Source organism: Onthophagus taurus, chromosome 1 (genome assembly GCF_036711975.1).
Source record: "Onthophagus taurus isolate NC chromosome 1, IU_Otau_3.0, whole genome shotgun sequence".
NCBI classification, from domain to species: domain Eukaryota; kingdom Metazoa; phylum Arthropoda; class Insecta; order Coleoptera; family Scarabaeidae; genus Onthophagus; species Onthophagus taurus.
In genome coordinates, this window is record NC_091966.1 from 15394108 (window position 1) to 15418535 (window position 24428).

Sequence of the window (24428 nt, forward strand, 5' to 3'; positions counted from 1 at the left end):
TTTTTTTTCCGTACGATCGATGTAAAAGAAAAATGATACTTCATTTCAGGCGGTTTCGGAAGGCACGAAACGTAATCCATCATTTGAAAGAAAAAAATAATTTATGATTCTCATATAAAGTTGTTTGGATCACCATGAATTACGAGATACCCTTAAGATGATTAGATTATGTGCTTTTCCTATCTTGATATTAAAATTATTTCAAATATTCACGCTTATAGAAATAGATAAATGATAACTTTTAATATTAATCCTTGGAATTTCATAGGAATTATAATTTTTTACTTTATTTACGTTAACATACCTTTTATACATAACCATTTAAATAATTCAAAAACCGTTTCCTAGAATTGTTTGGATTACTTCTGAAACCTTCTAGCACGGTCACGGACGACACGTTATGTCGACTATACCCGTTTCCTGCTGACCGGCACTTAAGATTGATTTATGAGAAACCCAGTTCTTCTCCCTGCTTACTGATGTACTCAACGAATGCGGTTTTCCGCCCAAAAATTCGACTTAACTGTGTGTTCGTTTTCTTTTGCCGTCATACTTGAATGGTAAACCTCATGGGAACGTTACCTCGTTGTCCAACCACGCAAACACCACAGGTTCATTCTCGATGCGACCTCCATCGAATGCCAACCAACCTTCGAGAATCCCAATGGTCGTAATTCACTAAAGACACCGAGAGAAGATTAGATCGCCATATACGCGGTCAGCATTAGCGGCATTTTCACCTGCCGTAAACGTAACTTTATCTTCATTGGTTGGAATCTTTAATTTAACACCGGCTAAAAAAGCCAGTAGAAGCTTTATACCCGAGAGTTATTTACTTCTACTTTAAGAATAAATCATGATGGAAATAAAAGAGAGATTTCCATCAATTTTAATGCTTATTGCTGTTAGAATAGAATATTGAGAAATAAATTTTAATACTAAAGTTTTGGTAAAAATGTTGGAGAAATTCTCTGTGTATTATTAATATCGAAGAAAAAATTTAATATCGCTCGTAGCGAATGATACAAAGCTCGTTCAAAAGTATACGGAGTTGATCAAAAAGCGCAATTTCACCCGGATATTGCACTATAAGTATATATAGCCATCAATTCGTTCGCTAGCCTTTTATCGTGTACACACACGCCATTTACAGTACAAATATGAGTAGTTGGTTATAGCACGCGATGAACTATACGAGTTTAATAATTTAAAATGTTTAATAAGGTTATCAAAATATACAAAACTTACATTATAAAGAATGTAACATGTATCTCATCCTTGCGTAATAAACTTCTCAATACGAGAAACATAAACTTGCCGTAAAAAAGGTCGTAAAGCTACACATAGGAAGTTAAACAATACAAATTTAAACATAGTCTTGGAAAACACGCCTTGGCTAATTTATTAATATCACTTTATTGGTTTTCTTAAAATATTGTTATTTCTATTACACACTTAAGAAAATTCATAACACTACTTGATAATACATTGTTGCAAACTTAAAGGTTATTCGTTGTTAAATGGTGCAAGGTCTAAATGTGCGGAGTAAGTAAAAATAAATGGAGCCTTTAATTACATGTAATGGAATGTTTACGGTTGACTTTGTTTTCTACATTCCCAACAGCAGTGTGAATAAAAAGTCATATAAAAACCATTGCCGCACAATTGTAATGTTTGGTTCGATATTACGCTCAATTTTGATCTATTCACCATGAGATGTATAATTGTCACTGTAATTATTTACTGTTCCAAGCCACTACTAAAAAAACACAAGTAAAAGTGTGGTTCTTCAAAATTTTTAATCACATGACTTCAAAACCGCACAAGAAATAACATATTTATACGATAAAAACGTATTTCATAAATGAAATGCCAGAGATCTAATACATTTTTTAAATGTGCTGCAAAAGCCCTTGGGTCGAAATTACAGGATATGGTAGATACCTTTCTTTTGTAATTAAACAGTTTCAGTAAACAATCAGATTTTCCAGCTGACTTTTAATACCAATCCTGCGAGCAGTCTAGGATTGAGAAATTTCCTGAAAATCGGACTCTCCTTGAATAATATTTTTCTTTTCCTTTGACAGGACTTTACAAACGTTAACAACCTGACGACCGCACATTCCTGACCCTAACGTCAGCTTTTGATTAAAAAAAAATAAATAGAAATAACAAACAGTTAAGGTCCCAAAAAAACTTCTTATTCTTTGTTCTTATTCTAACTGTTTGATGTATTACAATAATCAGACTGGAAGATAAATTACTACATTTAACGGGTTATTTTCTGACAGAACTGAACTGGCGACTACGATCTAAAACTCGTAACTATCAACTACCGTGATAGGAATATCTTCACCGACCACCTTGAAGAGTCCAAGAACAAAAATAAGTAATTACTTAGTCGATGTATGATAGTTTTTACTTCTTTTAAGCATCCACTTCGAATGAGTTTTGATCTCCAAAAATGTCAATTCAAACACAATAATAGCATTCAATCCATCTTTCCTCATCCGTCACTTAACGGAATCAAGAGATCACACAAAGATATAATTGACAAAAAAAATTGTTTACAAAATTAAGCAATTTTTAATACCACAACCTTGCTGCATTCAATTGGTGTATATATATCACAGAACAAACAATATAAATTTGACACAACAAAATAATAAATTAGGATCGCCATTGAGAACTCCAATTAGGGATATTAAAACGCAGGAATTTTTCGTTTGAGATCAAATTTAAGCCATCCACCTACATCACTTGAGAAGACCATGAAGTTGCATTAAAAACTTGAAGATGATTACGAAACTTTTATGACGTTACTTTTGCAACAGTTGAGTACACGAATTAGTTGATTGAAGGTCATAGCAATGGCACTTTACTGTCTATCTGATTTGAATTAATTTGGTCGGTTTGTGGGCATTCTCAAAAGACGCAGAATTGTCTCTGCGGTTGACATCACCGTCTTAGCTATTAAGAAATAAAATGCGTTAAGAACTATTTCAAATTATTATTAGTTATATGTATACTGATGTGATCGTAGATCTTGATGTCCTTGCAGATATTCGCTCCTCCTGTGTGGGTATTAATAGTGTCGAGTATTAAACAAATTGAACCTACGTTGGTAATCATTACTACACCTACATTTCTAATAATATTTGTTCTGTGCATGTTATTTAAACCGCTTAAACACAAGTGTATTCAAGTGCAAGAAGGGTAAATTGATAGGTATAATATAATTAAATCTGATTGTTGACCATCATTACTGATGTGTTACATGCGGTTGAAACAGCTAACGAATGTTCTTATTGGTCTTGCTCGATTTGAGCAAGGTATTTGATTCATTTGATAAAGGCCCGTTGATGGTGTCGCTGTCTGCCATCTGGTTTTAGCCCGGAGTATTAGTCCGGTTTTGATTGTACTTTATGTAATATACCACGCAAGTGGAAATTAGAGATTAGATTTGATCATAATATTATATGCCTTATTAAAACTTAACTAATAATAAATCAACTAATAGCTAAATCATTGTTTTAATCCTAGCTTTTGGTAAGTCACTACACTATGTGCACTTGTGATTTATAAAGAAGAACGATCTAATCCCGTTTGGTGTTCACTTTTCTTGGCACCTCACATCTTATGGTAGATAAATTTAATATTTTGAGGAGCTCCTTCTTGCTTTCTAATGATTTAAGTATCTATTAATGTTTTAAACATTAGTGATCGACTTAGATAAACTCCATAGTTTCGTGTAGTGACCTCACCTAACTTTATTGCGAACGGATCATCTTCAAGAGGAGTCTCTATGATTACCTGATAACTTATGTATACAGGTTGGCCTGTGATTTGCATTATTCTTTGGGGTTTTAGGGCTAGGTTGGTTTCCATGTGTTAATCCGTACAATGCGTGTATAGTCATTTTCAAGCTGTATTGAAATCTTCCGCCAATGCAGTGTTAATGCACGTTTAATGTATATCATCAATTATTATTATAATGAACATCATAATAAACATACAAATATAGTACAGGGTGTTTCATTAATAATGGGAAATATTTTAACTGGAGAAAAATCGCTTTTTCCATCTTTAAGCTAATTTACTTGTACGATGAAAATAAAATTTGGCATGGCGATTTAGTATTATTACATGCTTCTTATGGTGGAATTTTCCGGAATAAGCAAAATTACAGCAAGGAGAAAAAATATCTCCTTGTGTTAACACCAATAAAACTTTTTTGTTTTTCGATTTACAAGCACGAAATTAGCATCACCTTCGTGTTATACTTGGTTTTCAAAAAAAACGAGAATGTTTGGAAGGATTTGTGGCTAAAAATAGTTTAAACAGCAAAAATCCGGGTAGGCTAACACTCAAATTCTACGTCACTGGCGGAATTAAAAATGAACAAAATTTAAAAAATATCTTATGACAAATAAACTGATTATTACATTTATTTACAGTCTGCATATCATTTAGATAAATGATAATGCGCTCATGGTGTTAAGTGGGTACGACATATTAAAAATAAGTTCAGGTATTGTGTATTTGGCTCTGGTTTGAATTAATCGTTTCGATCTAGCAGGATGTTGCCAGTTTATGCATTTGTTGATTTTCATTGTTTGTTTCTCACAGTTGACAAATTTTACAAGTTGATTAAGTGAAAATGCCACGTCATAACAATTTTTCTAATTTTGAAATGCGAGATATGATTTGTGTTTATGCACAAGAAAACTATTATTGCCTTGCTGCTGCACGAAGATATCAAGACATGTTCACAGAGTTCAACCTAATCGCAAAAGTTTCAGTAATATTTTTAGTCGATTAGGAGAGTCTGGACAATTTAAGCCCAAAAATGATGTTTGATGACCTAAAAATTTAACTGTTGATCAGGAGGACGACATTTTATTGCGAATCGCTGATAATCCTGAACTAAACACTCGGCGTTTATTAGCAATGACTGGAGTAAGCTACCCAACAGTTTTTCGATTACTGACACAAGAAAATCTACGGCCTTACCACTTTACATCCGTACAAAACTTATTGCCTAGAGATTATCCTTCACGGTTCAATTTTGCTCAGTGGATATTAAATTGAAAAAATTAAAATGGCAATTTTTATTAAAAACATTCTTTTTACCGACGAGGCCACTTTTACACGTGAATAGCTACAGTTGGGATATTGAAGATCCCCATCTATTCCGAGAATCATATTTTTAAAAAGAATTTAAGATAAATGTATGGTGCGGTATTTTTGGAAATAGTCTGTTGGGTTCTTATGAATTGCCAGCAAATATGAATGGTAACTCGTATTTGGAGTTTCTGCAAACTTCACTTTTCGACGAGGTAGAAGAATTTCTACTTAACCAAAGGAGAGATATGTGGTTCATGCAAGATAAAGCACTCCTTATTATCCTCTGATGGTACGAAACCCATCGTTTCCCATCGTTGGATTGGCAGGGGTAGTGTATTTCCGTGGCCGCCTAGAACTCCTTATTGTAATTCGTTAGATTTCCATTTCTGGGGCCATATGAAATCATTGGTATACTCACAACAAATAAATAATTGTCAGGAACTATGACAGCAAATAGCCAACCAGCCAAATATATTTTTTAAAGTTAGAAGTTCCTTTAGCGAAAGAATTACTAAACTTATTCAGGTTAATGGTGGTCACATTGAACATTTGTTAAGTGTTTTTTAAATTTTGTACATTATAGTAGTTTCATTGAACTTTAAATATCTCAAAAAATAATAACTTCATCGTTAGGAAGGGTGAATACATAGTATGTTGTTTACATAGGAAGTATTGAAGAATCGAAAAATTGTGGTAAAATGACAATTCAAAATTTTTGTAATTTTTTAAAGATGGAAAAAACGATTTTTTTTCTAAAACTTTGAAGACCTTCAACTCGAAAACGGTGTGGTTTGAATAAGGCTATTTTTGGTCAATGGTCATTATTTGACACGTAGTATCTCCAGTTAAAATATTTCCCATTATTAATGAAACAACCTGTATACAGGGTGTCCCGTTAAGCGTACGGAGCGGCTGTATCTCAACAACGGTAAGGGCTAGAGGTTTGGGAAAAAATCCTTATAAGCAAAGTGGGCAAGAGAAATACCTGGAAATTATTTTGAAGTTCGTAATTCGACCGGTAGGGGGCGTAACTGCCATAGAGAAACATAAAATTCCCGCTATCTCAGAAAGTTAGACGATGAGCTATAACTTTGACAACATCATTTAGTAGCTTGGATAATACCGCATCGCCTTTGTTTTGCGATATTTCTCATATCTGTCATAATAAGGGAGGGGGAGGCCAACGCGTTTTCAAATGTTTACATTTTAGTATCTCCTGAACCATTCAACCAATTTGAATATTTTTGGTCTCGTTTAAAAGAGCATTTTATGCTCTTTTAAAAGATATTTTCAGTAAAACCGTTTGGTTTAAAACAAATAAGCTAGAGGGCGTTATCTGCAGCGGTTACATATTTTTGTGATTTTTGAAAAAAAGTTAAATGGAACGGTACTATTTACTTCACAGACCATTAATCACCATAAAATTTGCTAAATATTAGTGAAAACTGCATCTCGATATCTCCATCCATTCTCGAATTATAACAGAAAATGTTAAAAATTCGTATATCTTAATCGGATCAAGTTACCTTAGGAAACAAATAAGAGAGAACAAAAATTTTATTATCTAGAACCTTCCTTCACACTTTATCCAAGCTTAGAACTGCTTCAAAACTACTTTTGAGGCGTGTTGAAAAGCCAACGGATCAATGAAACATCAACAATAATAATAAAACAAAATAAACCAAAACACTTAGAATAACTTAAATTTTTGGCAAAAATAACTCACTAATGTGCGAAATGCCTTCCATAAACCTCGATGCATTTATTTAATCTAGTTTCGACGAAAAAAAAGCGCTGCTTAAGTCTCGGCCCTGGCCACGTTTCTACTGGTATTTAGTGTTTTGTCATATTTTCCCTGGTTATTGGTTTTTCTTGAAAAGTCAGGTCGTTTGGTCTACCCAATAGATAAAAGGGTGAAAGCAATGTGGGTTTTGCTCGAACCAAGAATGCATATTACGTAAGTTTTCATCAGCTTGTGGACAGATGCTTCATGCATCCATAGCATTTGTGATAAAAGGTTTGGATTTGCCCAAATCATATTTAAAAGTCAATGGTAATAGTTCAGTCTGTTATCATAATCGGTATCTGTTCAGGCCTGATGTAAAACAACGTGGTGGAGATATTATTCTCTTGAGAAATCTTGTGGACAATTGTTTTCGGAGTTCCCAAATTGTGTGGGATCACATTGCGCACCAATGTGATTTACGAATTCATAGAGATGTCTGAATGGGCTACACGTTGCCAGTTTTCTGTAATCGCTAAGTCAATCTTAAAAACACTTCTAGAGAAAAATGTCTTTCTTTGTCGTAATTGCATTGCACATTTTTGCCATGCAGTTGCATCGTATTCAAAACATTGAAAATAAATCATCATACGCTCTATCATACGCTTCTGCGTTAGTAAATGACATGTTTACAGTTACCATGGTTATGTGATTTGTTTTTGTCGATGAGGTAACTGGATCCGATTGATGGTACTCGAGTTTTTAACATTTTCTTGTATAATTCGAGAACGGGTGGCTATATCGAGATGCGGTTACGCCCCCTAGCGGTCGAATTACGAACTTCAAAATAATTTCCAGCTATTTCTCTTGGTCACTTTGCTTATAAGGATTTTTTTCCCAAACCTCTGGGCCTTAACGTTCTAGAGATACAGCCGCTCCGTACGATTAATGGGACACCCTGTACAGAGACATTGAACACAATTTAAAACAATACACACATTTTAAATGTGTCGTTATTAGGCGTTAAATTAGTATGTCTCGCTCTACAATTTTGCTATTTTAAGTATCTAAGAGACATAAGATTATCCGAAGTATCTGAGATTAAGAAAAAACGCAATGAAAGGGTGAATCATATGCGAATTGCGCATACACTTTCCATACTGTGCAGAACACATATACATCGTTATCTTATGTCTTAGATCCGTCATGACAAAATAGCAGCTTCATACTCTTTTAGGAACGACATTATTTTGTAATTTGCTTGATTGAATATCGCCATTAAGCAATATGATTGGTGTGGTTTAAGTTTACTCGTTTGCACGAGTTTGATATCTGTAGGAACCCATCTCGGTTAGAAAAGTGGTATATACTAGAGTATAGGAACACGCCGTTTTTGGTTAAAATTTCAGTTTAGAGAATAAGTGCTTTATTATCAGTATATGTATAAGGAAAATGAAACTATGTCGGCCAAGCAAAGTCGACATCATTTTCAATGAGATTTCCTTCAAAAGATAGTGGTGATGGTGATGTGTACTTATTTAAGATAGCATGTCTGTCTCTTTATGAACCAACCAAGACAGAAGTAACCGAGATATATACCGTGGCACGTTCTACAGATCCTAGATTAGAAACTTCGGTGGAAATACTCCATTCGTTTTTCATTGGGTTAGTCTTATCACTTTTTGTTTGTATATTCTCATATACGAAGATATGTTAATTGCCTTTTGCGTAGTACGACAATAAATTAATGTTTGATCGGCACTGTACAATAAAATAAAGCGTACTAAAGCGTATACTACGGCAAGCAGTTGTCAATAAGTAAGTAATTATACTTAATAATAATTAAGTCATTAGCTTATGTTTTTGGGATCACCGTGCTAAAGCTGACAGTACTATTGTTGTGTTCTTTTTAAATACAAAGATGTTGCACAATATAATCTCTAACACTTGCAATTTTATGATTAGAAACTAGCGCTAAAGCAATAAACTTTCCCAATTCTTAATAAACACAAAAAACTGTTGACATGTGTTTTCACTACTACAATGCTTTTAGAGTGAAAGTAAAAATTTGTATATTTCATATAAATTGAACTTTCATAGAAAACTATAATTGAGTCTTATGTAAAAATAAACAACTGTTTTTGAAGAAAAGATTTTTGTTGTAACTGAACAATAGTAAATTTCTATTTCAACTGTATCCTTATTGATTTTGAAGATAGAGATTTAGAAGATACATTTAGCTGTGATAAAAAATGTTTCTGTCGAATTATTTGTATTTTGTTGCAATAATTGTTTAGTTTACGTCTCAACTGTCTATATAGACAGGTATAAAACTTTCATCAAAATCGATAAGATACTCTTGTGAGACGCTTAGTAGTTAGTATCAAATTCTGTTTGCGAAATTCTGGTTTTGACAGATTTAGAACCGGTTTTCTAAAGCTCCATTAAGCCATGATTAAATATGATTTATGTATGCATTAAATCGTACGTCAAATTAATAGTAACGCCTCTAATTTACGTTAAAACACAAAAGGTCCCTTTAATTCACAAAGATTAAACGCTGGAAATGGTAGCCATTATCATGTACTACACTGTAGAAAATCACATTTCAAGTTTGTGTATGGTCCTATTACAGCCTTTATATGAGGTCGTTTTGCTTCGTGCCTCGTAAAAGTACCATACTCAGTTTTGTTAAACCGTAACCAGGAAAAAAATCCTCTACAAATTAGATCGTGTTATATAAAGCTTGGATATTGATGCGAAGATAAGGGTATGTTTTTCTTGTTGTTGTTTACCCATCCGATGATGGTAATTAGTTATAAATCTATGTTGGTAATAAATTCTTCTTTTAAAGGTAACAACGTTTCTTGTTTAAGCAATACTTTTTGTTCATAACTCAGCCGTAATCACCTTTCCATCGTATACTTTAGAGCGGCAACACATGTGGGCAAAGAAATACGGATTACATGAGCTCATCCTTATAAATCCTTTCGTATTCACCGTGGTAACCTCCTCCTGGGCCTCATCGTATAAACGCAAATCTCTATGAGAAAAACTGCCTGGGCGTTTTATACATTCCAGAGAAAAATGGTGTACGAAGCAAGCTTTACAACGAGAACTCTTTGTATACAAACCTTTATTCTTTTCTTATCACATGTGGGGTACAATACAACTCAAGTTAAAACATTTTAGCGTATTTGTTAATCCTTTGTGCTACAGTCGTTCTCCCTGAGTGTACATCAGCGATAATTTTGAAGTGGATTAAAGGAACTTAACATCCCTTCTTCCTCTATCTCACTTTGTTCTCCCAATTCGCGAATCGTATTATACCTTCGGGCTGTTAATATGTTGACCTTTGAACGACAAAGCGAACGTCCGCCTCTTTGTTTGCCAGCTAAGGGTTAAGCAGGTCGTAATTAATCCAGGTTGAGAGCTTTTGCCCCATCTCCGGGGGCCGTGTTTAACTTTTGCTTACAAAGTCGAGGTCTTTAATGCGCCATTTACATCAAACACGAAACAATAGCAAATTTTAGCATTTTTTAAAATTATAATGCATCGTGAAGTTTTTTTATCTTTTTCAAGTGCAGCAAGTTCTTACGTAACTCAACTTCGTTTATTAATTATTTATAAGATATAACGATGTCTATGTGTGCATGATTTATTTGCAAAAAACATAAACCTATAATTATATCTGGATGTTGCATAAGAAAAACGTCCATAAATATTAAAAAATAGACATTTTCTAATTTAAGTATTTATATTTCTACAATTTGTACAAGAAGTTAAGGTAATTACGGTTGAACTAATTCATTTCCGTTAAGGTGCGTTAAAGACATTTTAATTTATTGGCTGATTACTGAACCCAATTAAAGAGAATAAATTGAGAGCTCGACTATCTTTATTATGTAAACACAATATTAGATTAATTACGTTAACAATGGCTCGTTTGGTTAGCTTTACCGTGTTCTCGGTCGTTAACTAAGTCAACCGGAATTCGCAACAAATCTGACAATTCCCGCGGGATTACTTGATGAGAGAATAAAGATTAAACATAAAATACATACAAAAGAAGATAATTATATTATTAGCATTGAAACATTTTATGGTAATAATTGTTGAAGAAAAAGTTCTAAATGTAGATAAAATATAAAGGAAAAGATGATAACAAATTGATCCATCTTCATTATATTTTTCCATTGACAGATTTTTCTTAAAAGATTTTCTTTTAAGAGATTTAAATCGAACTACCCCCGGAGTAAATTTGCGTCATCTTTTTTCTTTCTCGGGTCGATGTTTGAACGGTAGGGTTGTGGAGTGGCTTGAATGTAGGATAAAAGGAAATACGTGCTCGCGAAATCAGTGTTCTGGAAAATGACCTGAAACTCGGGGAGGAAAAATTGAATTTTGACATATGAATGAGTAAGCAGAGTTGGGTCTAGTCGCCCCAGTCGCGTATCGATTGACGCGAAAGGGATTCGAGATGTTTAAATAAATATTTTACGGGAGGTGTGCACGAAGTCCAACATGGGCGTATTGAAATTTTTAGGGTTTCCATTTTTAGAGTACTGTGTTGTAAGTATCGATCGAAACAACAATTTTAAACAAAAAAAAAGGACATGTACATTTTTTTATGTATTACTCGAATAATGTTTAATAAAATTATATTCTGGCAAATAAATATACAAAATTTAAATATAATAAAATAATAAAAATCTAATTATTTATCAATCAAAATCATTCAAAAGCAAGTGATTGTTGAGGTGTACTCTTTAAAAGTCGATGGTAAGCGATGTGGAAGATGTTATTTCGAATTGGAGGAGATGGTGGAAGACATAAAAATTTATCGATATGTATTCCTCTGTAGACAGGAGGATTTATTCGGAAACTTATATTCCGAGCTACTTCTCTCGACTATCCATTTGCAAGCCCATAAATAATATAAATTAAAAAAATATGATATCCGATAAAAATTTGTCGGGGTCGTTTCAGTGTGATAGTTATATTGGATTCTTCAAAAGTATTCGACGCAAAACATTATTTTTAATTTTACTAGATTGGATATTTCAACATTGTTTTATCTAAATTATTGGGCTTCATACTTATACTGGATTGATATTAATGTAAATTACAGCTTTGGCACTAACAATAAGAGGAGATAATTCTAGCTGATTGACATGTGGCACGAGCATGTCGAGCATATCTTTGTTTAACAATCGCTTTGAGCCCAGCTTTGGTAGGATCCCGAAATATTTGAATTTAGTATTGAATGGCAACAGCGGTATCTAACGCTGATGATGGCTGTCGTATTCAGCGGATCCAAAATATATGGCTTCGTTTCATATATGATGTTCGGAAATATGTTAGATACTTTACATAAATCTTCTTACCTTTATGACAAAATTATCTTGACGATGAGAAACAAATATTGTGATTGTGCAAAAATTCGTACTTAAGATTATCTATTTCAGTATTATGTCTTGGCGTATTTATGTATTACTTAAAAAGGTAATTACCTGGAATGGTGTTTGACTGTTACACCAAAGTGTAGGTCTGTATAAAATGGAGTGTAGGCCACTTTAGTTAATTAAGATTGAAGGAACGAAATAAAAGCGACTGAAAAAAATTACCAGGTCAAATTAAAGCTTAAATCTTCTTCTTTCAGTAAATGTAAAAGGTGTTATTTTAGTATTAAAAGATTTTGTAAGAGTTTCAAAGTCAAAGAAATCGTTAATTAAAGCTTAAATTTTCCTCTCTAAGAAAATATATAATCCGTTGTTTTTTATTTGAAAAAGATTTCATGAAATGACCTTAAAAATAAGCTTGCAACTTTAAAGATGTAAGATATGAAATTTCAAGTTTTGCTTGTAAACCCAAGTTAAATTGAAATTTAGTACGAAGATTATTTAAGAGAACTTGCAAATATTAATTTTTTATTTGAGAAAAACTAAACATCCAGTATGACCAAATAATTTTTAAAGTTAATATGTGGACAGCCATGATATTCATTACTGCTCTGTCTCTGCGATTATTGTATTTGATATAAAATTACCAGTTTGTTAGCTATCATTATCAAATATGTAAATGATAAACATTTGTGAGCTCATTTTATACCCGTAAAGGATGCAATGTTAATTTGTGTATCAATTGCAATATTTGGTGTTATATAACATGTAGGTACAGGCGAGCAATACTGTGTACAAATTGTAAATGTGAATGTGTACAAGATTTGTAAAATTCTATATTATGACGGTTGTTTCGAGTTCGAATTAGATACTTCCTAACAATTGCTAATTTTGCTTACCGAAACATGGCTGTCTCCGGACATCACCAACTCTGAGTTTCTGCCTACTACATTTAATGTAATTAGAAATGATCGTAATCACCGTCTTGTGGATAGAAGAGTGGGTGGTGGCGTTCTTATTGCCTGCAGTCAGCAAACCAAATTGTTCAACTGTGATATGTCCGAGATTTTAAATCTTGCCCCGCTAATTCATGTGGTTGTTGGTAAATGGTCTATTTCTCGATCAGCATATTTATTATTACACTATACATACCTCCTGATGTTCCGCTGGATGATTTGGAACTGTTTCTTGATTCGCTTAGTATCAGCTTGATTGGAAAGAATATTATAATTTGTGGCGACTTTAATTGCTTCCGTTTTGTGATGTCCGAGAATAGCCTCGACCGCAAATCTTTCCTTTTGAAGAACTTTGTTGATACTTTAAACCTAGTTCAACATAACCATATCTACAACTCTAGAGGTAGGATACTCGACTTAGTATTTACTAACTTTAACTGCGAAGTAACTGCAGAGCGTGACGTTGTACCCTTACTTACTGAAAACTTTAATCATCCTGCACTGAACATCTCCATTAAATCTCAGAATATTGAAGATGCTCTAGTGTTTCCATCAAATAACAACCTTCGTTTTAACTTCCGTAAAGCGGACTTTCGTGGATTGTATGACGATATTGGTCGTGTTGTCTGGTCTGATATATTGATGTGCTGGGATATTAATATTGCTGTGGAAAAATTTTACTATAATATCTATAACGTTATTGAAAAACATGTACCCAAATAATGCTTATCGCCGTCGAAATTTCCTCTATGGTTTACTGGAAGCACTAAGCGTATATTGAATATGAAGGAGCACTACTTTAAGAAGTGGAAGAGTTCTAAACAGCTATCATATTACGATGAATATGTTAGGTTGCGTCGTTTATCCAAGGATGCAATAGTTTCTGATTATCAGGCTTATCTCGTGAATACCGAAAATTGTATATTGACCGACCCCAAAAATTTCTGGCGTTACGTGAATCAGAAACATGGTAATTCGAGTATTCCAGGCTGCATGACCTTTGCTGGCTCTGAAATCTCTGATCCCCTGGAAATAGTGCAGGCCTTTTCTGTCTTGTTTTCTGAAGCCTTCAATCCTGGACTTACAACTATCGGTAACTGTAACCAGTAAGTCAACTGGCCTGGACCCTTCTACATTACTCCACTTTCTATCGAGGAGGTAGAAATCTGTATGAAACAACTAAAGAATGACTCTACCGCTGGCGACGACGGTCTCCCCAGTTTTATTATTAAAGATTGTGCACCCTTCCTCAGCAAACCTTTAACCTTTATGTTTAATTTATGCTTAAAAACTAAAACTTTTCCTGCAGTATGGAAAAAAACTCGGATAACGCCGGTTTTTAAGAAGGGAGACAGATTTAGTATTGAAAATTACCGACCTATCAGCATTTTGAACAATTGTTCGAAAGTCTTCGAAATGTTGCTATACTCCAGAATGAGTTACTGTGTTCGCCCATACATATCTGATCATCAGCACGGATTTATGACTGGTCGTTCAACTATGACTAATTTAGCAGAGGTAACGCAGTTCATCAGCGAGCACATGGATAAACGGGAACAAGTTGACATAATTTACACAGATTTTACAAAGGCATTTGATAGATTAGATCATGGAATACTTCTTTCTAAACTCTGCAGTCTTGGATTTACCAATGATTTCGTGGATTTAATTTCATCTTACCTCTCCAATATACTTTGCTATGTGAGCTACAACGGTTTTAAATCTAATACGTTCACTGCTGGCTCTGGTGTTTCACAGGGTTAAAACCTGGGCCCCCTTCTATTCAATATTTATCTGAACGATCTATTACGACGACTTGATTGTAATGTGCTTGCTTACGCCGATGACCTTAAGATATTCGCTCGTGTAACATCCCCTGAAGACTGTGTTATCTTACAGCGCAATCTGAACATTATCAGTTCCTGGTCAATACAGAATGGAATTGACCTTAACATAGCAAAATGCGTTGTCGTATCTTACACAAGGTGTAATAACCCATTAAGGTTTAATTATAGTGTTGGAGTTGAAGCAATACGCAGAGAACGCGCTATTCGAGATTTGGGTGTCTTATTCGATGACCAGTTGCAATTCAAAGACCATGTTAACGCTATAGTAAAGTCAGCCTCTGGTGCATTGAGTTTCATCATCAGGCAATGTAAAAAATTTAACAACGTAGCTGCATTAACAGTACTTTTCTATGCGTTTGTTCGTACAAAATTGGAATATGGTTCTATGGTTTGGTATCTTTATTATACTTCTCACCAGCACCAGCACTTCTCATGCTCGAGAGAGTGCAGAAGAGGTACTTAAGATTATCTATTTCAGTATTATGTCTTGGCGTATTTATGTATATATGTATTATTTATAAAGGTAATTACTTGCAATGGTGAAATTTGGTGTTTGACTGTTACACCAAAGTGTAGGTCTGTATAAAATGGAGTGTAGGCCACTTTAGTTAATTAAGATTGAAGGAACGAAATAAAAGCGACTGAAAAAAATTACCAGGTTCTTAAAATACTTACATTTTGAAACAGTTGGTCAGTATCCGGAGCGAGGTGTTGACTACGTTGCGTTATTTGAAGAATTTAATTTTTCATCTTTGAACAATCGTAGAGAAGATGCTAGTAGAAAATTTTTATCGAACATCGTCAATTGTACTGTCGACTCACCTTCACTTCTTGCTCGAGTTGGATTCATTATACCCAGACCCTGGTATCAGGAATAGCAACACATACCAGGTGCCGATCGCTAGGACCAACGTTCTGATGCGGGCGCCTCTGACACATATGGCATGGAACGCAAATAATGAAGTTACCACTTAAACTATATATCCCTTATTAATTTTGTAATTTGTTAAATATCCCTATTGTGACATATTAGTATTATTATTTTTTTTTCTCTTGTTTTTGTTTTAAATTTATCTGAATTGCTATTAATTTTTGTTTTGTGCGCTTCACATCTCACTTTACCTTTTCTTCTCTTTGTTGTACATTATCCTGTAATTGGGGCTTCCTGTTGGATAATAAAGAGATATATTATTATGATATATTATATTATTAATTACTTCCTAATGGTTGATCATAGAAGGTCAATTTTGCGAAATTTTATAGCAGAAATGAAGTTGTATTTATCTAACTACTGCCAGAGTATATAATTTTACACGAACATTCTCTGGATAGTTTTCTCAAATAAGATGTTTTGATATTTTGTGACTTTTCATAAACACAAATTATTTTTCGTATAAAATTGGAAATACGATTACAAGTTAGGATTTCACAATTTTAAATACATTTTACACGAAGAATTTGCAGAAATAGTTATTATTCATTGCTACGGAATATTGTCTTAAAAACTGCAATAGTCTTAGTAAATTCATCAGATTTTAATTTGTGGGGATGATTCAGCTTCACTAATTTTATTGAAATCCTCTTTATATGTAGTGGAGTTAGGTTTTCCAATGGGATTGGAAAACCACTCCTCACTAAATTTTACGCCACAATTTGTAAAGTTTTAATCATAAAACAAAATTATACCTAACAAGTTTAAATTTAATTATTAACGAACGAAAAAAAGAAATAAAACTGGCATTTTTATAACAAAATATTAAATTAAAAAACATTTGCCAAAAGACTCGCTTGCCACCGGTAAGGGGCAATCGAACTTTTATCATGAAATCAGTAAAGGATATTTCCCATACTCTTTGACTCATGCTGTATATGTACTTATATTGAAATTAATCGTTAATTCGCAAAACCTATCATACCACACGTGGCGAGAGTTTGATTTTTGGGATAACTTTAGCGAGTCGTTTTGAACGATATTACTTTGCTCGAATTTAATATTGATATTAATGAGCTTGACATTAATATTGATGCGCTGGATATTTAGAGTTAATCATCCTACCCGAATTATTTACACCACTAACACTATTATATGTATAGATCATATCGTAATTGAAAATAATGCTTTTATGTAAGATTAATGCTTTCTTTCTGTCTATTATGTAACGGATTATTTTCTTGTGTTTACTGGGTTAAGTATCATGGCTAAAATTTAATAAGTAAGTTTAGCAACAATATATTATTCCGTTAAAAACATGTAGGTCCGGAATGAGTTATTATTCCTTATTAGTATAAGGAACTGCGTAAAAACATTAATTCTAGTGTTCAGAAAAAAGTTTTTTTTACAGTTGGGGAATTTGGCTTTTGTTAAAAAAAGATTTAAGATAAAATTATTTTCTCCAAAACGGTTAAGACTTAAGAAATGAAACTTTTCTTATAAATTACCGATTATTGAATGTGAGGTTGCAGAAAAATATTGCTTTTTCCAAAACGGTTATGATTAAAAAGATGATACTTTTTAAATATATAAATGAACACTATATTATAAGGTTCGGCGGTAACCGTTTTATGTTATATAAATTTTTAAACATCACCGATTTAATTTGACTTTGTTAAAAACGGTGTTATCAATAAAAATTATTCTCTCCAAAACGTTTGGGATTTAAGTATTCAAATTCTTTGAATATGTACATAAAAAAACGTTTGATATAACCTATACATATCAAATGTTCAGTTCGAAATAACAGTTTTTTGATAGAAATTTTTAAAATCCATTTCGAAATCCCATTTGAAATTTTGTTGGTAGGAAATAGGATAAAGCGCAGTAATTTGAAAACACGGCAAAGTTTTCAGAATAAATTACCAGTTTCGGCTGATTGAAATTTTATATTTGAATGTTTGTCATAATTATAAAGTAAACATAGGATTAATTTGTCCCAATTTAAAATACTAGTTTGCATGAAAATATTTTCGGTTTTTGATTAAAATATTATATCTCACAGTTTTTGTTAATTATTTAGTTATTGATTCTTTTCAATTCTTGTATAGATTATTTTTGGCAGAATAACATTCCTCGTTCTTGTTATAAACCTTGATGTATTCATTTCTGTATTCATGGTGCCATTCATAAAATAAAAACAGAAGCAAGCTTATTTCATTCGATCTGAGATCTTTTACGAGATTTCGCGCAGCAGAATCTTCACGTGAAGATTCTTCACTTAATAGAATTGTTCAAGACACTGATTAAACTTGTTCATATACTTATGCTGCTAATGGACAACATAACTTACCTTTTAACACTTATTATCTTATTGATGCCGTAGCCAAAATCAATTTTGACCTAGAAAATGTGCATAGGAAAATCTTTGCCATACTATTAGAGATGACAAAAATTAAGTTAAATGGTGTTAAGTTATTTATTTCTGATGTTCTCTGGCTAACTTATTTCATTTTAATCGCAAATTACGTAATAATGAATTGAATTTTATTGCTAAATTATTTAATTATTTTTATTAATATTATTTTAGGGACAGGTGCAAAGCAATAATACATGGTTGAACTGGGTATACCGATCCAGTTCCATTTGTTATTCTTTTTATTCTTAACATACCGCAAATATTATTATTTTAATTTATTCAATACTAAAATTTATCGGAAAAAAGATATGAATAAGCCAGAAAATTATTGTTGCATATTTCTACATTAATTTATTATAAAATAATGAAAACAAATGTATATCCCATCTGCGGTTAGTTGTTTATCCTTTCCTAGACTACACTTACAACAAAATTGACCTTTAATGTACATGTTGCATATTATTCTGAATATGTAAATAGTTTGTGGTTTAGTGTTGTAAAAGTAAACATTATTTTCTTTAATGACATCGAAATCTTTTAAGAAACAAGTTGAAATAAATCATTTCTGCTTAAATTACATATAATGTATTGGCATTTTAATAGCAACAATTTAAAAAGAAATGTGATAATTATCATTTATGATATGCAATATTAATTAATACATTATTACATTTTTAATTAATACATTTATTTTAATTTAATTTAATGAAGTTTTTTCTCTTTTATTTTTAGCTGGAGGATCAGAGCAAATGTTGTTACAACGTTTAGCGGAGCTTCAAGTAAAGTTGCAATACCTAGATTCAATGAATAGAGAAAAGCAGGAACACCTTCAACAGCTGTCACAACGTATTCAGCTTTTAGTGCCAATTGATAACAATACAGATTTCGGGGCAACGTCAGCACCCCTCAAGCCGGAAGTAAAGATGATATTGCGGAACATATCAGGCACGAACGCAGCTAACGGAATAAATCCTCCCTTCATGTTGCGGTTGCCTTCCACTTATCACTTCCTACCGCATCTATTGGACGATCCCCACAGTTTAAAACTCGGATATTTAATGTCTAAAGGAAGGGCTGGGGTTTCTGTTGTCCTTGGTATTCCAACCGTAAGAAGGGAGAAGCAAAGTTATTTAATTGATACCTTGACCAGTTTAATCGATGGAATGAAACCTAAAGAAGCGCTGGATACCGTTTTAGTCGTTTTTGTTGCAGAGGTAAGAACGTTTCACTTTCCATTCTAATAAATAGTTACCTACAAAATTGTTTAATCAAAGATTAGAAAGCGATCTAAATCTAATTTACACTGTTTATAATTTGTTGTTGCGTGTATATCCAATCAAGCGTTTGAAATCGACAATAATGCAATCACTTAATCAAACTTGCGATGTATGTCAACATGAATACCACTTTATTTGTATTAACTCGACCGTATGATGGGTTTCCAGGTTCATCAATTGAACTCTATAAGCAAATCGATTAGTGCAGATACAGGTCAAGTATTTCGCTTTAAAACTTAAAATCGAAAGAAACTTATATTAATGAGTCTTCTTTACTAAACATTTTTGAGAAACAAGCATTTCGAAAAATTCTGTATTGGTTGCAGTAGTTTAAAGTTTGTTTCCGGTAGACGACTTTGAAACTTGTCCACTCAAAGGAGTCAGGTTGAAAACGTTGCTGTTTAAAGAAACGTCGTTACGGTAGTTCTAAAATCGACGATGACAACAACAAGAGAAAGCCAGCTCTTACTCGGGTTCGCATCCCTTGAACTTTACCAATTACGCGATCGAGCACTTCTCGAGACACCCAATTAAGGGGGGTAACTTTATCTTTCGTGACTAAGAGCCCCCCGATGCATAATTACCGGGTTTAATGTTTAAGTTTGCCAACGATCGAATATCTGCCCAAAATTAACCATTTGTCTCAAGAAAAATTACATTTTATGATTAATTTAATTAATACTTTTATTATTTTTCGTAAAATAGTCTCATAACGGTGTCGAAATCACAAATTGCAAGAAACCGTAAATAAAGCAGTTCTTGGTCTATTAACATTAAATTGCTAGGTGTTTAACTGGTAAGAGTGGTAATGCAGGTTGGATTCTTTTGATGTTGAATATGTACGGTCCAGTATTTACATGGTAGGTTGTTGAGTTTTACACCGGCATTCCGCTCCCATAATTCTCAACTGGGATACAAAGAAGAGAAAAGGAACGTATGATTGTAACCGGAACGGTCAAGGACATGCGTGTATTGTATTTCATCATCTCAAATTTTAAATGAGTCATACATATTACATAATTTTTTATGTTACGTTTATAAGAAGATTTAATTGATTTTAATTTGCTGCAATTAATGATATCCATATTAAATTAATAATTAATATCCTTAATTTGCATTTAAATGAACTGTTTTTTATCATATAATCATTTCTATCTATGATAATGCAAAAATCTGTTTAATGAGATGGCTAAAAATATTTTCTTTTTAAATACTTCAGATAAAAACGCTTGCATAACACAATAATTATCTTCTTGACTACAAACTAAAACTTGTGTAATTACGAGCACAGTTTCAGCTATCATCTACATCCCACCGGCTTATCTCAAGATACTTTACACAACAACTTCTACTAACTGGACGCATTTCGAGTGTAAACTGCCCTTGCAAACCATTCTAATTTTAAAACCCCATATCATCACCGTTCCCAAAAATTCATTATCATCATTCCTACACACCACTTTACAAAATTGAAATGTCCCGGCGAATACGGCCATTAACAACATAAAGTAGGGATTCTGGTGTCATAAAACCACAACGACCCATTATTCTCTGCTCCCTCTTTTTTCCCAGGAGAATCGGATCTACGAGGACGTTTCGAATAAACTTGGCATAGTTTCGCAGTTAATGAACTACTACCAAATTAGCGTTGCAGTATCTTGTTGGTTAATTAAAACGTAATGATTACGACCCGTTCGAAGTTCGAAACTAGCTCGTAGATTTTGCAACGGCAGGAGTTAATGGCAAATAGCATCTGTACTATTTTGAATGCGTTTATTTGTATTATAAATAAGTTAATAAAATTATTATAAATGAATAAACGAATATCTATATTTCAAAATTAACTACCCATGTTAGAATATCCTTCTAATAGATAGAGTGTTATTGTTAACCGAGTAAACATTATGATCGCATCGTAATTAGTATCAACTGATTGAAAAATTAACACCACATCTGCGATTGTGAGACCAAAGCTGCTCTATTAGGGTTATTTAGTCTCGTTTCTTTTTGCCTATAATAAATTGCTTAATACTTTGATTGTATTACATTGCTTAAGAGGAACACGAGAAAATTTGTGAAACGCGATAGTGTTGTTGGAAAGACTCGATAGATGGGTACTCTATTCGTAGAAGAACATTATCTAAATCACATAACTTAATGCAAGAAGATGCATAAGGTTAGATACTTTTTGTAGTGTCCCTATTCTAGTAGATAAACACATCGTTCAGCTGATGATCAAATCAATATTCGTCAAATTTCTTCTTTTAGACAAGACAAATCTTCACTTAGGTGATCTGCCAATAAGACTCTTCGATGCGGGGTTTTCTTCCTTTGCCAACAAAGCTCTTCTATCGTCCTCCATTTAATCACTAAATATATCATTTCAGATTTATGGTTATAGTTTCACGATCAAGGTGAGACTCATTTTTCGCTGTTCTCTTATTGATCTTCCATCATATCGAAGCAGTTTGCAGACTTGAATATGTTCATATTAACAAATTTTTCCTACAATGGAATAAGACATTAACAACAATTTTAATCAATATTCTGGAGAGTGTATGAACCACTTCTCTTCAACCTAAGTATGTAACACGTTTTCATTACTTTTCTATCCAGTACTTAGGTTCGTAATGGTTCATTGTTCTCTCTATTGAGAGTATCTATTAACGTTTTAGGTGTAAGTCTGCTACCATATTTCCATGGTACGGTTTTATCAGCTGATTATGCCGATCATGAAGTATTTTGAAAAAAGATTCCTTTTCCATACGTTTATTATTTTTGTAAGTATGATAAAGAATTTAAGTTCATAATTTTGAAAAAATTGTTGATCATCTTTGACTTTTATTGGCTTTTTGTCTTTGTTGAATGATGGGAATATTTCTAATGAATTTTTCTAATTCTGTTTTGTTCATTATATGTTCCCGTTATTCCTGGCATTGATGCTCTCGCTGACTTTACAAAATGAGTTAATGCAAATTGAATGTAAACCTCGAATTCAATGAAGCAACCCCAACTAATATGTTGGGTGTAGACTACCTACTTGTATGTAACCTATTATGCATAGTATAAAATCAAAGTTTTACAACAGCAATATTTTGTGATGTGACAACATTAGGGAGGTTAACATGAGAAGAATTATACCAAGTGTTTTTTAAGATAACCATGGAGAGAAATCAAGAGGAGGGTTAAAAATTTTATTTGAGGAAGGAACAGTATAGTTGGGAACTTCATTGCCTCATCTTATTCATACGCCACACATCTCGCTTATTTCTAATTCTCATAAAGTTTCCAGAATGTAAGAGCCTATATTGAGGGAAGGCAGGAACGATGTTGGATAATTAGAAATATGAAGGATGTATGTCGGATAATTGTAAATATGAAGGGTGTATGTTGCGAGATATATAACGATGTTGAAAGCTGTAACATCCTATATTGGGGAAAATCAGAAACGATGTTGGAGCCATGTGTTAAAGGATGATCGAAATTCAGATATTGTGATTGTACCATTTTTATGCGACGTGAAGAAGTTAGTGTGGAAAAATACGGTGGTAGCAACAGGACACAGTCCCACATAAAAGCTACTCTACTCTAATACATTTTATATATAATAATTCTATGAAAACAAAATTGAAAATCGATCAATTAATGGCCTTAAGCATATGTGATGAATCCATTTCAAGGCAGAACTCAAGCCGCTGCAAAGAGATAATGCACTCAAAATCACACAACTGCTAGGGCGAGCACGCCATTATATTTGTTATCATTAAGTTCTGTTCTCTATACCGATGGTGTATGTTTTTCCTTTGGTAGTAATATACTGATTTTGTCTCTATATACACCACCAGCGGATGGTTAGTTTATAATAGGTCGTTTCTGGACGGCATCTCCGATGATGGTAATACTCTTGAGTTATTCTACGAGGGCATTTACAATATACTGGATCGTTATGTTATGTATAAAACTCATATCGTTGGTTTCAAATATCCTCCATGAATAACGCATGTTATATTAATAAATGGTATTACCATGATAATGCATTTAGAAGATTGTGAAAACTTGACAAGTCGTATTAGTGAGAATCCTAAAGAATATTGAAACATTGCGCGTATGTACAGCAATGGGATCATTTTGGACAATCCATCTGATATGGACGAGTTTGCTGCTGTATTTAGTCGTTTATGTCATCAAACTACTTAGTAATGGACTAATTACTGTCTCGCGGACGCCACATGCTGTGTTGAATAACATAATAATTGAGAAAGTTTTCGAGGTTTTCGGAAAATTGTTAAATACGAACACAACTCATAATAATGTGTTGTACCCTTTCCTGGGGAGTGAATGCAAATTTATTTTTGCACTAAATAATATTACTAATATTTTGTGTTGCTTCTCGTTCAAGATTATGGAAATGTGTCCGCATCAACGTTATGTTAAAAATGGAGTAAGGCAAGATATAAATAATTATCGCCTGATTGTCGTTTCTTCAACATAAGTAAAGTTTTTGGACATGTTATATAAGTTTGGATATTTTGGTCAGTTGGCTGGCTGATTGATCTCTATCATGCGACATGGTTTTCTAAGAGGCCGCTGTATTATAACTAATATGATGGAACAGTCATGTAGATATCATTCAAACCTGATATTTTGATTGCCAAGTTAAGTGCGGCTCGCGGCGGGGTCCCCGTTACTGTTCCTCGTTGCTTTATAGAGGATCGCTATAATTACGAGTTATACAATGTTTTTTTT

General features: G+C 33.1%; 1 protein-coding gene across 1 annotated transcript in view; it reads left to right on the top strand.

Annotated features, from left to right (window-relative positions):
- Positions 1–24428, top strand: part of LOC111429096 (alpha-1,3-mannosyl-glycoprotein 4-beta-N-acetylglucosaminyltransferase a) — a 160978-nt gene that overhangs the window by 89213 nt on the left and 47337 nt on the right. Inside the window, exon 2 of the mRNA XM_071197536.1 lies at positions 19138–19619. Within this exon, the coding sequence (XP_071053637.1) occupies positions 19138–19619 (482 nt within the window). The remainder of the gene's footprint in view (positions 1–19137; positions 19620–24428) is intronic.